Source organism: Ursus americanus, chromosome 2, assembly GCF_024610735.1.
Source record: "Ursus americanus isolate L20-20 chromosome 2, mUrsAme1.1.p, whole genome shotgun sequence".
Taxonomy (NCBI): Eukaryota; Metazoa; Chordata; class Mammalia; order Carnivora; family Ursidae; genus Ursus; species Ursus americanus.
The window spans coordinates 94,479,972-94,494,908 of record NC_142128.1 but is presented as its reverse complement, the minus strand read 5'-3'; the positions used below and the strand labels follow the sequence as shown (position 1 = coordinate 94,494,908).

The 14,937-nt window shown below is 42.0% G+C and overlaps 1 protein-coding gene across 1 annotated transcript in view; it reads left to right on the top strand.

The window, feature by feature from the left end:
• The window catches only part of FMO1 (flavin containing dimethylaniline monoxygenase 1), a 33,318-nt gene extending 22,087 nt beyond the window's left edge, over positions 1-11,231 (top strand). The window contains exons 6-10 of the mRNA XM_045813797.2: positions 3,110-3,252; positions 5,660-5,859; positions 7,675-8,030; positions 8,557-8,629; positions 10,456-11,231. Of these exons, the coding sequence (XP_045669753.2) occupies positions 3,110-3,252; positions 5,660-5,859; positions 7,675-8,030; positions 8,557-8,629; positions 10,456-10,798 (1,115 nt within the window). The 3' untranslated portion in view covers positions 10,799-11,231. The remainder of the gene's footprint in view (positions 1-3,109; positions 3,253-5,659; positions 5,860-7,674; positions 8,031-8,556; positions 8,630-10,455) is intronic.
• The last annotated feature ends 3,706 nt before the right edge of the window (positions 11,232-14,937 follow it).

The window sequence follows — 14,937 nt, the reverse complement described above, 5'->3', positions numbered from 1 at the left end:
AAAAATAAAATCTTAAAAAAAAAAAAAAACTAGCAAGCAGTTTTATGCTTCACTGAGATTCAGTGTCCCTTGGTAAGCAATGGGTAACAGTCAGAGAGTCTTCTGAGACACAGGATACTTACACAAGTGGTTAGCCTCAGGAGTAGCACACAGCCAAAGCTGAGTTTAAAGGCCACAAAGGCCTTTATTCAATCAATGGATAAAGAGAAAAGTAGCATGATTTTTGTTTGTTTTGTTCTGTAGAGGTTTAGCTAGATCAGAGAGGTATATACCACTAGGTCAGTAGTCAACAGGGAGAAGAATCTTGGGAGATAAGTTAAGTCATCCTTGGATCTCAGCTTCCTTATCTGGTTTTTGCAACCATGATTCATGTTAATCTATGTCAAATTTCCAGTGGACAACAGTGAAGAGGGACTAGAAGATGAAATGGTTTCATTTATTTTTAACCGTAGTAAGTTTTCAAAAAGTTAAAACTTTAGGAGATTTTTCTCTTCATCATCTAAATAAGATCTGGAGGGATCTCAAGGCTCATCTTAAAATAAACTCACATACTTCCAATGCCCCCAGAGCTCACTCACGTCATGTCAAGTCAAGATAAAGCACATCCTGAAAACTGCCATGGACTAGAGTCATTGAATCAAAAAGGATCAAGCCCAATATAAGGAACTATTCTCCAACAGTTCAAGCCTCTGCTTGAACAGTTCAACAGTGGACTTTCCCCACCCCACAAGACAGCCCAATCCTTTCTCAGCTCTTGTCCACAGAGCAAATCCCTGAGCAGGAAAACTACTCCAAACTCCCAGGAAGGAGTGCCCAGTAAAGGATCATTCCAAGAATCCAGAAGGTTCCATGACATAGGGAGTACACTGAATTTATTTGGCACTCAGTGTATTACACAAAGTACTAAAAAATACAGAGATGGGTAAGACAATATGTAGCCTGTATGGGAGGAAGGAAATGAGATTTATAGGAATCCAGTGGAGGAATCACAGTCTACATATGACCTGCAAGTGAAACCAATACTCATTTTACAACAAACTCATGTACACCCAATGGTGCTGGCTCTGTCCTGCACCTGTCATTCAAGTCAGGTCGGATTAGGATAAAGTGTACTGGAAAGCAACTGAACCAATGTCCTCAGTTTGAATAGGATGGGCTTGAGACCAGGAAGTACAGATTCTAGGCTACCCGGTCAACAAGGTATACAATCTTGGGCCTTCCACTTAACATTTCTAAGTTTTTTGCCCATAATCTGAGGGGCTTGGACCACTGTACCCAACAGCATACATCACAAATCAAGCAAACGGAGCTCCACGGGACTCACAGATCTTCTCAATACCAGTCTTTTTTTTTTTTTTTTTAAGAGAGTGTGTGCACATAAGCAGGGGGGTGGGGCAGAGGGTGAGGGAGAAGCAGATTCCCCACTCAGCAGGGAGCCCAATGCAGGGGGCTCATGACCTGAGCCGAAGGCAGACGCTCAACCGACTGAGCCACCCAGGTGCCCTCTCAATACCAGTCTAACCAGCCACTACCAACTGGCCATTTGAAATCCCAGGCTAGTTAATCACTAAGGAGCCTTTGAGCTCTAAAGTTTTGTGACTTTAGATTTGAAAAGGAGTCCTCCAAATTCCACAGACTTGCTTAGTACATAGTACATACACCCTGGGGTCATTGTTAACCGTTACAAAAATTCAAATTCATTGAAGACATTCAAAAACGTGTCTGGAGGCACATTGTTCTGGAGGTAATACCAGAGATGTTCCAAAAAGTCTTAGTAAAAATAACAGGTGTCATAGAATAAATGTTTAATTTCCCAAGATAACTACTTTTATTCATTAAGATATATACATTCTAGTGTGTTTACTAACACAACCACATTCACCTAATAAAAGTCCTGGCTCTGTCTTCCTGTGATGTAAGAGGGGAAAATACTAGTCTGATAGGAGACTCAGCCACAGAGACTCATTTTTGCTCATTTGTGATCCCAGAGAGCCTGTTCTAGAGTGAATCTAAGATAATTTAACATCCAGGGATAATAATTCTATGATTCTCCTTAAACTTGTCTAGCTCTCCCTCCTCAGCCATTCTCTGATCCATACTGGATCCTGTCTGAATTAATATTTGAACTTGGTTGCATCCTTGTTAAGTTCTAAAGGCTCTGGATTATGGTGAGTTTTAACAGAGATTCAGATCAGATTTCTAATGACTCAAGGTGAACTAAAGAGCTACCAGATCTTGATAAGGCTACTTGCCACAAACATCCATATTTATCCCCTGAGAATCTAGATGTCTTATCACTTTTTCTGGAAAAAATAGGTTCTTTGTATAGTATGTATTACTTTTGATTGTGTTAATGCAACCTTGAGAGTATTTTCCAACACTCTCCATTCACATGTAATGTTTCAGTGAGAAATTTGGTATCAACCGCCTGAGATACCCTTTCTAGTTAGAACAGTAGATCTAAACCCAGTATAACCAACATAATCCCTTTTTCTCAGAGCCAGCTCTTGCTGACTCAGCAAACCCAGCCTGCGTTATAGTCAGTCACCAAGGAGAACTCTCAGTGAACTTCCCCAACTCACATGGATCTTTTCAAATAAGAACCACATTTTATTTATCTTATTTCCCTAATATCAACTAGCACAGTGCCAAGCACATACATGCCAAAAAAAGTTGGCTGAGTAAAGTGGAGGCACAGACGCCAAGTTTCCTTTAACTTCTCTGCTCTTGCTCCTTGCTTGCAAAAAGCTCTAATACAGTCAAATATTAGTAAGTAGAATACTACTGTCCCACTGATTTCTATCACCTTTTAAATGGTAATGACTCCTTCCACTTTTGCTTGATAAATCTTTATGCCACAATATTTCAACTTAGTAGTAAATAAACCTAGAGGGCTACCTAGTGAAATAGAGTAAGTACCTCCATTAAATAAATAATCACTCACTGATTTCTGTGTCTTATAAAGCCATGTATTCGTATTTTGGATTTTCTTAAAGTATGCTATTTAAAAATAACCAAAATAATCCATCCAAAGGGTATTAATGGCACAATATTTATGTTTCATTCACTGATCCTGTAAAATTCTTTATTTGACTTTCTTTTTCTATAGGTATAAATACATTTAAAGGCCAGTACTTTCATAGCCGACAGTATAAACATCCAGATATGTTTAAGGACAAGAGAGTCCTTGTGATTGGAATGGGGAATTCGGGCACAGACATTGCTGTGGAGGCCAGCCACGTGGCAAAAAAGGTACCATGCTTCATGTTACTTAATGAAGAACTTTATCTTAAGATGCATGCCTCAGGCAAACAGTGATAAATGATGAAAGAAATAAATACGCCCAAAGCCACACACACATACAAAAAACAGATTTTTTTATTTTTTTTTTAAGATTTCATTTATTTATTTGTCAGAGAGAGAGAGAGTGAGCACAAGCAGGGAGAGCAGCAGGCAGAGAGAGAAGCTGGCTCCCTGCTGAGCAAGGAGCCTGATGCAGGACTTGATCCCAGGATCCTGGGATCATGACCTGATCTGAAGGCAGACTCTTAACTGACTGAGCCACCCAGGCATCCCAAAAAAACAGATTTTTAAAGTATTTTTTCTTATGTGTTTATAAATTTTACTCCAAATTCCAAGTGTCATTTTTTTTCCAAGACCAGCTTCTCTGACTTCCCATTTTTGTCATTTTCCCAGTCATCCAACAAGAGCTTAGGAGACATCTGTGTCTTACCTAGTCCCATCGGTGAGAAAATCCTGTCCTTGGTCCCTTGCGAAGATCTCCCATTTGCTCCCCCCTTTCCTGGTTAACCACCACTACACTCAGCAAGTCCGTACACAAAGGCTACCCCACTGTCCTCCTAATGATAATTATAGAAATAATTCATATTTATTGGGGCCTCCTTTGTGCCAAGCACTTCACTAAATGCTTTACTGCATGACCTCAGTCATCAAAGGAAGCTGCTGGAGTGGGTGCTGTCGGTACCCCTGACTGTAGATGAAGAAATTGAGGCTTACAGAAGCCAAGGGGCCTGCCTAAAGTTGTGCTGCTAGCAGATGGCAGAGCCAGCCTTCAAGTTCAAGTTCCTCTGACCCAAAGCACCTGTTCCTACTTCTGCCTGCCTCTCTGCATGCCCAGTCCTTCCTGCCACATGTGGCAATCTGCACAGACACCCTCACAGCAACAAACAAATCCTCTGAAAAGCCAGCTCTCATTATGACACTCATGTTTAAAAACTTCTAATAACCCCTTTTACCTAAAAAAATATGTGTCGACTATACTCAAGTGGAAAAAAAAAAAAAGAAAAAAGTGGGAGAAGGAAGCAGAGGAGGCAGATCTGAGAAAGCACAGGCCTCTTTTGATCACTTTGCCAAACCACGGAAGCTAGGAAAGCAATGCTGGGTCCGTGCTCCTGCCAAAACGTACAGGGAAACTCTTTTTACTAAAATAATAAAATAAAATAAAATCAACACAAAAGAAATACTAATAATAAATTGCAGATGGATGAGCCCTCCATTATAGGGTTCTCCTTAATCTGGTTCAAATCTGCCTTTTCAACCTTATCCCCCACTACTCTGGGCCCGTTCTGATTCGGCGTGTTTTCCCCTTTGCTTGTACCCTACCCCTTCATTCTATAGTGCCCTTTCTCCTTTATTACAATCCACGTGTTCATCCCCAGCCATCTCACCCCAACACAGTGATCTCTCTCTAGTACGAATTTATGTAGTAATTGTAATGAACATTCCTCAGTTGGCACACGTTAACAACAGATAAAGATGAGTTGTTGGCTTCTGGTGTGCCAAATACTGTGCCAGGTACTGGGGATACACGGAAGAACACAATAGAAACGAGATTGCTGCCATCGTGGAGCATAGAGTCGTGGGGGACACAGATGACAATTACGTAAGTAATTTCAAGAGTGAAAATAGCCACAAAGAAAAAGGTTTGGGAATGTGTGACTATAATATTCCTTTTGGAGGCTCTCAAACAAGGACCTGATGGATTGATTGATTTGGAGAGACTAGCGGTGTGATGGAATTTTCCTGAAAGAAGGGGAAAGGAGGTCCTGAAAGGAAAAAGAGCACAGTCTCACCCAGTATGCCCACCACATGTGGGTAGCATAGTATTATTTCTATTTCTCTAATGATAGGAAATTTCAAATTCAGTCAGCTGATAAACTCAAAGAGCCAATCTGTAAAGTAAAAAAAAAAAAAAAAGCATTCACCAAAACTAATTGTGTTACTGAACTTTATTGTCAATTCGAACAGTGGTTTCTACTGAATCTCTTTGTAGACCACGTTCATCTGCTGTCATGCCTACAAAATTGTAACCACCTGCTCGCTTTCTTTTCACATGAGAGTCGCACGCCCCCTTAGTGGTCACGGTATCTCACTCACTGTGGTGCTAACGCCATGTCTGGCAGATAATAAGTTCTCCGTTACATGCGCTACGGTGTTTTAATACTCTAGGCAGTCAAACCATGATCTCAAAAGAATAACTTTAGGATGGGAGCTGGAGGAGCCAGAACTATGTGGTTGAGGATGTATTTTGAGGGTGGCAGATTTCTGGTGCCATTCTAATCATGAAACTTCCTGAATTTCTGGCAAAGCCAGCCCTGTTCTCTGGGTCAAACTGAGTGGCTTCTTTGATTGCTTCCAGGTGTTCCTCAGCACCACTGGAGGGGCCTGGGTGATAAGCCGAGTCTTCGACTCCGGATACCCATGGGACATGGTGTTCATGACTCGATTTCAGAACATGTTCAGAAATTCTCTCCCAACTCCAATTGTGACTTGGTTGATTGCAAGAAAGATGAACAGCTGGTTCAATCATGCAAATTACGGCTTAGTACCAGAAGACAGGTAAATATAGTGTATCTCCTGAGGGCTGCTGGGAAGAAGGAAACTTGATCCTTCCCTGGCATATCCAAACCAGGTGATAACACAATCACATGATTGAATATGAAGGAAAACCTCATACAAATGTACTTCATAAGAGCTAACTGTTTTTGAGTTCTTGGTAAATGAAACTATATATTTCATCTTGTCAATAACCCTTTAAAGTATTATTATAATCTCCTGTTTATCATGGGTAAACTGAGGCTTTGCCAAGTTCAGTTACTTGCCCAAGCTCATTCAGGAGTAGGCGAGCTCTGTGAGTTAGGCAAGTTACACAAGCTTCAGCTACAGTGATCAAAGACAGCGTCTTGTCTATGACTCCTTTGACGTAAGCAACACACTTGCCTTGTTTCACTGTGTGGGAAAAATCAAATGCTGTAGTTGCCCCTCACCACCCCTCAATAGCAACGCCTTCTTGCCCTTGTCAAGATGACCTTGATCTCAGTCTGTCCTTAATTCAGTCTGTAACTGAGTTATCACCTACGACTTATCTCATTAGCAAGAACTGCTAATGAGGCTCTACTTTCTCATTCATTAAGTTTGTACAATGATATTCCATTACCAGGGTGGCACCACAGCCTGGAGATCCTGTCTGATCTTCCTCCAGATTTCACTCTGGACGAGCATGGCTCACGTGGCACCCAAGCCACCACAGATGGCACACAAGGGGGCTGCTCTCTTCATCCTTCGCTCACATATCTTCCTCTCACCCTGCTCTCCTCTTGTCTCTACTGTCACCATCTTTTCCTTCCGTATTTCTTACCTGCCCTCTTCCACCCCCCACTTCCAAGCCCCTCAGGGGTTTTGACTCTTGCCACCACAGCTTTGTCTACCATAAGTCTAACCTGGATGGCAACTGGAGGACTATAAAGTATTTTATTTAATCCCCAAAACCTTAGAAGAGGTGAAATGAGCCTAAGGAACTATCATCCCTTCACTCTTGGATTTAATCATTTATCATTTCCAAAGTTCTTGCATATATACTATTTCATGTTTGCAATGTTATTTGGTTTGCCGTGTTATTTGGGATATTGGAAATTTTGAGACCGTCCCCAGCTCCTATCTATTTCATATGCTCTTCATCCTACCCAATGAACTAAGGATAGCAAGTGTCAGCATCCCTAGTTTACAGATGAATAAAAGCCAATAGGGACCAAATGACTTCCTCAAGCCCTGTTAAGTATAAACATTAGGACAAGAAGCCACCTTTCCTCCCTCCTATTCCAGTGCTCTTTCCATTTTATCACACTGTCTCTTTCTGTGCCTTCATCACAACCTCAAAATGGCTCAGCTTATTTAAAATCATCTCACCAAGTATTTGCTTAGTGATCCCAAAGGCATAGGCAGAAAAAGATAATTCTGCCCTTGTTCCTTTTAAGCACATGCCTGCTTGCCTTGTACAATTGCTCCCTAGGAGGAGAGAGTTCCCAACAGTTCTCAGCAGATGTAGAAGTCCCCGCCTTCCCCTGTAGTCCTTCCACACGGGGTTATCTCTAATGACAGTGATAACTGAGAGCTGAAATTCAGCAAGGGAAACAGGAGCCAGAGAAAGTTCCGATCCCCTTCTCCACAGGCTTCCAAACTCTAGTAAATGGCAAACACATTTCATCACTCTTGGACATTCATGAGTCCCTCCTACAGAGGTAACTTCTCCCACGGCTGGCACCTCCTGCCTGGCCAAGGGGAGAGTCCCAGGATGAAGAAAGGAAGGGAAGGAGGAGGGAGGGCTGGCCACAGCCGTCACTGGCAGATCTCTTCCCTGCCCATGTTTCTGTCTAGGACGCAGCTGAGGGAGCCTGTGCTAAATGACGAGCTTCCAGGCTGTATCATCACTGGGAAAGTGCTCATCAAGCCAAGTATAAAGGAGGTGAAGGAAAACTCTGTTGTATTTAACAACACCCCAAAGGAAGAGCCCATTGATATCATCGTCTTTGCCACTGGCTACACCTTTGCTTTCCCCTTCCTTGATGAGACTGTAGTCAAAGTTGAAAGTGGCCAGGCATCGCTGTACAAGTACATCTTCCCTGCGCATCTGCCACACCCAACCCTGGCTGTTATTGGCGTCATCAAACCCTTAGGCTCCATGATACCCACAGGAGAAACACAAGCACGATGGGTTGTTCGAGTCCTGAAAGGTATGTGCACGATAAACCGCACGGCATACGTTTTTGGTTTGCCATGTTATTTGGGATATTGGAAATTCTGAGACCATCCCCAGCTCCAATCTAAAACAACACAGTCTTTAAAAGCAGGATCTATTCTAGTCTGCATGGAATTCCACTATTATAATGAATTGGAGCCCGTACCAGCACAAAAGATAAATCAGGGCTCAAAAAATACAAGTTGTGTCTGCCTGTTATTTTCACCAAATCAACAGCTTCGATTAAAATTAAAATTCCGGTCAATGGAGTGACAGGATTCAATTGTGAGGTTTTGTCGTATCCGTTAACAAGTGAGCTGATCAGATGCTTACAACTTCTCAGCTGGTAGCATTATTACCAGGAGCATACCACCAATCCAAGTAGGCTGCTAACATTTTTTTGCCAGAACAGGCAAGTCAGTGGGTACTAAGAATAAAAGAGGAGCAATAGCAAAGCATCTTCAACCACTAAGCAAGCAGGCTTAAAGTTAAATTCCCTTTTTTTTTCTTATGTTTCATAGGTATAAATAAGTTACCACCACAAAGTGTCATGATAGAGGAAGTTAATGCAAGAAAAGAAAATAAACCCAGTGGGTAAGTTAACTAAATGAACCACTTATGCATCTTTTTTGAATCATCACTCAAATTGGTAAAACAATAGCAGGCCGAGGTGAGCTACACTGGAGGAAAAAGAAGCATCTGAGACTGAAAGGGAAAAAAAATCTAGGCTAGCCTGTGTAAGGAGAGAGGGCAGAAAGGAAAATGAGTTTAAGTGTCCCCAAACTGTCACTTCAAGCCATGATTATTTAACGCCAAATGGTGCCTGGATTCTAAACCAAATGTAATTAAGTCTCATCTCCCAGATCCCTTATTCCACGCCTTATTCATAATCAGGCAAAGAGCTGTGTTCATCACTCTGACGCCAGAAGGGTCTGCTTACTCATTCATTCAACAAATCTTTATCTAGCTCTATTGCTGTACTCAGCTGGCTTCTCTAGAGCAGGATTCTGCAAACTACGGCCTGTGGGCCAAATCTGCCGATCGCTCGAATTTTTCTTTTACGTTTTTATTTTTTTATATATATATATTTTTTAACATTTTATTTATTTATTTGAGAGAGAGAGAGAATGAGCAGGGAGAGCAGCAGAGGAGGAGAGAGAAGTAGGCTCCCTACTGAGCAGGAAGCCTGATGCGGGGCTCAGTCCCAGGACCCTGGGATCATGACCTGAGCCGGAGGCAGACGCTTCATTGACCGAGCCACCCAGGCGCCCCTCTTTTATGTTTTTAGATGGGTGGAGAAAAAGAAGATTATTTTCTGATATGTGAAAATTAGAGGAAATCTAAATCACAGTGGCCATACATAAAGTTTATGAGAACATAGCCACACTCGTTCATTTACAGACTGTGTATAGCTGCTTTTGAGTTACAACAGCAGAGTTGAGTAGCTGAGACAGAGACGGTAATATGGCCCTCAAAGCCTAATGTACTTCCCATTTGGCCTTTTGCCAGAATAAGTTTGTTGACCCTGTTTCCTGGAGAAAGGTTTCCACTTATGCTCTGCTCTTTGGCTGGCACTCAGGGACCAGGGACAACAGAAGGGAAGTGGCCAGCAAAGAAGGAAGTCTTGGCCTCCCCCGCACCCCCCATTCTCACTCCTAATCCAGCTAAAACATCTCTGGTTTTATCTGTTTCACTGTGAATCTGTTTTGGGCTTTCATATAAATTTTCCCTTAAATAATATTTCTCAGACCAAAAGAAAGTTTTTAAAATCACTGCATTTAAGAATTTTCATCACTTCTCTAATTTACATATGTTTGCAAACGTCATGTTGATCTATCCTTGTCAAAGTACTAAATCCCAAAATAATAAAAACATTTTAGATGTCTCTTTTCCACCCTCAACCCAGAATATGATTCAATCGCCATTATGGAATTCTGCTATAACATAGATAATTAATTAGAACTGCACAGTGCAAGGCTTCTTGTCACATAGGTCAGTCAGTGGTTTTAGGGACTAAGACCAGCATTACAGGGAACTCCACCCTATTGATTTTTGTGGACTTTCACATTATACAAATCTAACAATCATTGAGTTTTAGAAAAATTTTAGAATAACAAAATTATATAAAAACTTTTTTCTAGAAATTGCTAATTATTTGCCCAAAAAACTAAAGAAATACCAGCTGCATTACAAGCATTTGGAGCACCATGCATATAGAGTATCTTGTCAAGGAGTTCAGCTTGTATTAAAAAAAAAAAAAATACAATGAGACCATTAGCTATGGACTTGGAGGGAGGAACACACAAACCATTTCAAATTTTCTAACACCGCTGTTTACTTTTGGTACTTTTACTTGTTCTGATTTATCATTCTTTTATCTTTTTTTCTTCTTCTTTATCCCCGATTTTCCTTTTATAAAGGTTTGGCTTGTGCTACTGCAAAGCTTTACAAACAGATTATATCACATACATAGATGAACTCCTGACCAGTATCAATGCAAAACCCAACCTATTCTCTCTGCTCCTGACGGACCCACGCCTGGCTTTGACCATCTTCTTTGGCCCATGCACACCGTACCAGTTCCGCCTGACTGGCCCAGGGAAATGGAAAGGAGCCAGAAATGCCATCTTGACCCAGTGGGATCGAACATTCAAAGTCACCAAAACTCGAATTGTACAAGAATCCCCATCTCCCTTTGCAAGCTTGCTTAAACTCTTAAGCCTTCTGGCTTTGCTTATGGCCATTTTCCTAATATTCCTATAAATAAAAGATTACCCAGGTGGCTTGTCAGATCCACATAGATTTACAGTGCTCTCTTCCCTCCATTGCCAAATTATCTTCATAGCCATGAACCATAGTTGAATGGTGACGGCCACCTCCCGTCCTTCCCTGGCTGTCCCCAGGGCTACCACTGGTATTGCTGAGCCTCTCCTAGCTCCACCTGCTTCCATTCCAGTGCTAGAGGAAAATAATCACTATTTCTGTGCATTCGAAGGCTGCTAGGAAGTTCCAGGTTCACTTTACAAGAGAGAGCTATTTAAGACAGCACTCTGAGCATTCATATCTTCCTTTCATATGAACTATTTTCATAGGCCTCAACTAAAACCCCCCACTCCACAAGAGATTTGGTTGTACTAAAATGATCCTGTCATGGTATCAGCTGATTAGAAATAAAAAGAAAGAGAAAACCTAGAAATTTAATGTTTCCTGTGGTCTTTTATGCTTTTTACAAGTTGGGGAAAAGATGAGGGGAAAGGGAGAAGGGGATGAGGTGTCTACTCATAAAGGCCATAAAAGAATTGGGGTTCAATAAATTCACTGGAATGTGTCTGAAGGAATGTAGGGACTGTAGAGAAAGACAAACACCATGAGATTTCACTTATATGTAGAATCTAAAAAACAAAATAACAAATAACCAAAACAAAACAACAACAACAACGAAACAAAATCGAGAAACAGACTCATAAATACAGGGAACTGGTAGTTGCCAGAGGGGCGAGGGGTGGGAGAATGGGCAAAATAGGAGAAAGAGACTAGGAGGTACAAACTTCCAGTTATAAAATAAGTAGGTCATGGGGATAAAAAATACAGGATGGGGAATATGGTCAATAATTTTATAATAACTTTGTACGCTGAAAGATGTAACCGCTTATGGGGAGCATTTTACAATGTGTATCATCATCAAATCACTATATTGAAAAAAATTATTTTAATAAAAATAAAGGGATATTCCTGCCTGGGAGTGCTTATTCCCCTAGAATGCACTCTACAACAAAATAGGGCGCTCCAGCTGGCATAGTAAGAACCCAAATCAGATCTACCTCACCGAAAATTAACCACCTCCGCTAGTTCATGGAGCCCAGCTCCACGAAATGCAACTTCCATAAAAACCCAAAAGCAAGGGGTTCAGAGAGCTTCCAGAATGGTGAACACGAGAAGTTTGGGGAGAGTGATGTCCTTAGAGAAGACATGGAGGCTCTTCACCCCTTCCCACATATCTTGCCCTATGTGTGTCTTCCATCTTGTTTTTCCTGGGTTATATCCTTTTATAATAACCTGGTTCTCTAGCAAGTGAAACGTTTCCCTGAGTTCTGTGAGCCACTCTAGCAAATTAGTGCAAACCCAAGTCACTGGAATCTCCAATCTATAGCCAGTCCTCGGAAGCACAGATGACGATCTGGGCTGAAGTGAGAGGGGAGGCCATCTTGTAGGACTGGGCTCTTCACTTGTGGAATCTGATGCAGTCTCTGGGCAGATAATGTCAAAATTGAGTTCAATTGTAGGACACCCAGCTAATGTCCAAAAATTGCTTTGCAGTATAGGGGAAAAGCCCCCACACACATTGGAATTGGGTGCAGAACCCTTAACATAGAAATTCATAATGAAAAACTACTCCATTGAATACTCTCCCTCGAAGCAGATCATTCCTCATGAAGTCGGCTGGAGAGGTTCAGTACTCAAGGTGAAACGTGGCCCCAGGTCACAGTGACATCCCACGAGGACACAAGCTGGGACCTGAACCTAATCTCTGTTGCATTGAATATATTGATCTGAGGGATTGAATGTACAAACAGACAATGAACAGACCGTCTACAACAGTAGAACTCTGACCCACAACCTCTGCATCGGTCCAGAACAGTCAGGACTTGATCAGTGAGTGCCAGCTTCTCACTTACGTCCCTGCTTCCAACTCAGGACCAACAAAAGAAAGTCAGATACACTCCCCAGAACCAGTCATGTATGATGTCTTGCTTGTAGCTAGCCCATTTCCACCTTCTCCATGCCAACAACCTCCAGTGAGAGCTGCCCCTTTCTCCACTATAAAAAAAGTCCCTATTTTAAAACTCTGTAGATTATAGACAATAATAGCAATGCAAAACTATCTTGTCTGTAGACATGTAAATTACATCTAATAGAGGTTTAATTGGCTTCCGCTCCCCACTGTGGAAAAGACCAGTTTTGCCTCCACTTTGCGATATTCACTTCAATATCCCTGAATCTATAAATATGTGTCACCTTCTAACTGATGGTAACGTCTTACCAATCCCCCGCCCTCTTTAATAATAAGTTAATTTAAGTCTTTCAGCAGTATTCCTTTTATATTTGTATGAGAGTCATGGTTTTGCCTCCTTTGAGAATTCTCTTTTAGCACCTCTCTCAGTGAATAACAATTCCATTCATCCATAGTTTTCCACTGAAACACAAAAGTCACCCTGATCCTTTGACCTCTCCCCCTCCCCCAACAGTCATCAATCCTATCTGCTCCTACAGAGCAGGGTTCAGCTGGAACTGTGTGTGAAAGTACAGACCTCAGAGTCCGCCTGCCAGGTTTGAATCCCACTTCGTGGTTTTTAGTTCGATGAAGGCCCATTTGTCTATCTTTGTTTTTGTTGTCTGTGCCTTTGGTGTTCTATCCAAGAGATCATTGGTAAGACCAAAAACATCCAAAAGTCTCCAGTGAATCTATCCTCATGTCTCAAGTCCTCATGGCCTGAATTGCATCAGAGGCAATCATTGCCTCGGGGGGATGGGATTCCCTTTGACAGAAAGAGAGACCCACACCTGGAGCAGGGAGGTGAGGGGGTGGGGGGAGCCAGCATTCCCAGGCTTAAGAGCTGCATGGAGGAGTGAATGGATCGTTGACTCAACGTCTCTCTCTTTACCATTACTTTTCTCATAATTCTCAGTGATTTCACAATCAAGTATACAATCCTTCCCCACCATGTCCTCTCAGTTCCTTAACCCAGTTAACTCTAACCATCTCACCCTCCACCTGTCTCAACCGCTCACCACTATGCTCACCCTCTAGACCAGTGATGCCCAAGAGAACTTCCCACCATCACAGAAATGTTTCATCTTTATTCTCCGATGTGATAGCCACCAGCCTCATGTGGCTGCTAAGCACTTAAAATGTGGCTAGCGCCAATAAAAAATGCATTTTTAATTTTATTTAATGTTAATTAATTAAAATCTCAAATACCTATATATGGCTAGTGGCTGTTGTATCAGCCACTGCAAGTCTTGGCCTTGTCATTCTCAGCAAGAGCAGCTCTCCATGGTCTGATTTATGTTTTCCACCAATCACACCATCGTCTTCCAGCTAAGTCTTCCTCATACAACCTTCTCTTCTAACTGCTGGGACTTCCAATCCAAACACTCGGCCATCTCTCACTTCCCGCCTCCCCTCAGCTTCTCATTTCCCTCATTACCCAGCTTAGACTTTGTGATTTGGTAATATCACACTTGCATGTGCATTCAACTCATTACCCCCTCTCATTCATTCATAGTTGCATGTCAGAACTCCAACTCTGGTCAAAAGCCAACTCTCCACCTACTTCAAACCTCCCCCTGAGCACTTGACTTTAGGCAAAGGAAGAACACTCAGCCCCCTAACTAATCACTCTCCAGTTCATGCCAATGCTACTGCCCCCAAATCCTGCTAGATTGCTCTAATTCCTTCCCTCCCCAGTCTGATCTCCTAGATGACTATTTTATATCATCACCTCTTGCCACATCCTCCACCATTTCCTTCTCAGCTCACTCTCAGATGAGAAAATAGTGACAATTAGCAGAGAGCACCACCAGGTTCCCACCACCACACTTTCCAATCCACCTGCAGCTGTATCCATATACTTTTTCCGGTTACTAGGGGTGACTATCTATGCTCCGAAGGGCAATTCCTGCCAGTGTTCTGGATTCCATCCTTTCACACTTAACCCAAGGACATCTCTCCTATAATTTGACCAATTACTCTCCCAAGTTGTTGATCTTTCCCTTTCCCCTGGACCATTCTCCACAATCTATAAAGATGGCATAATATTCCTCTTTTTTGAAAACCCTCCCTGACCACACATTCCCTTCAGCAAATGCTTTCATATATCAGAGCGTTATGATCTAATTCA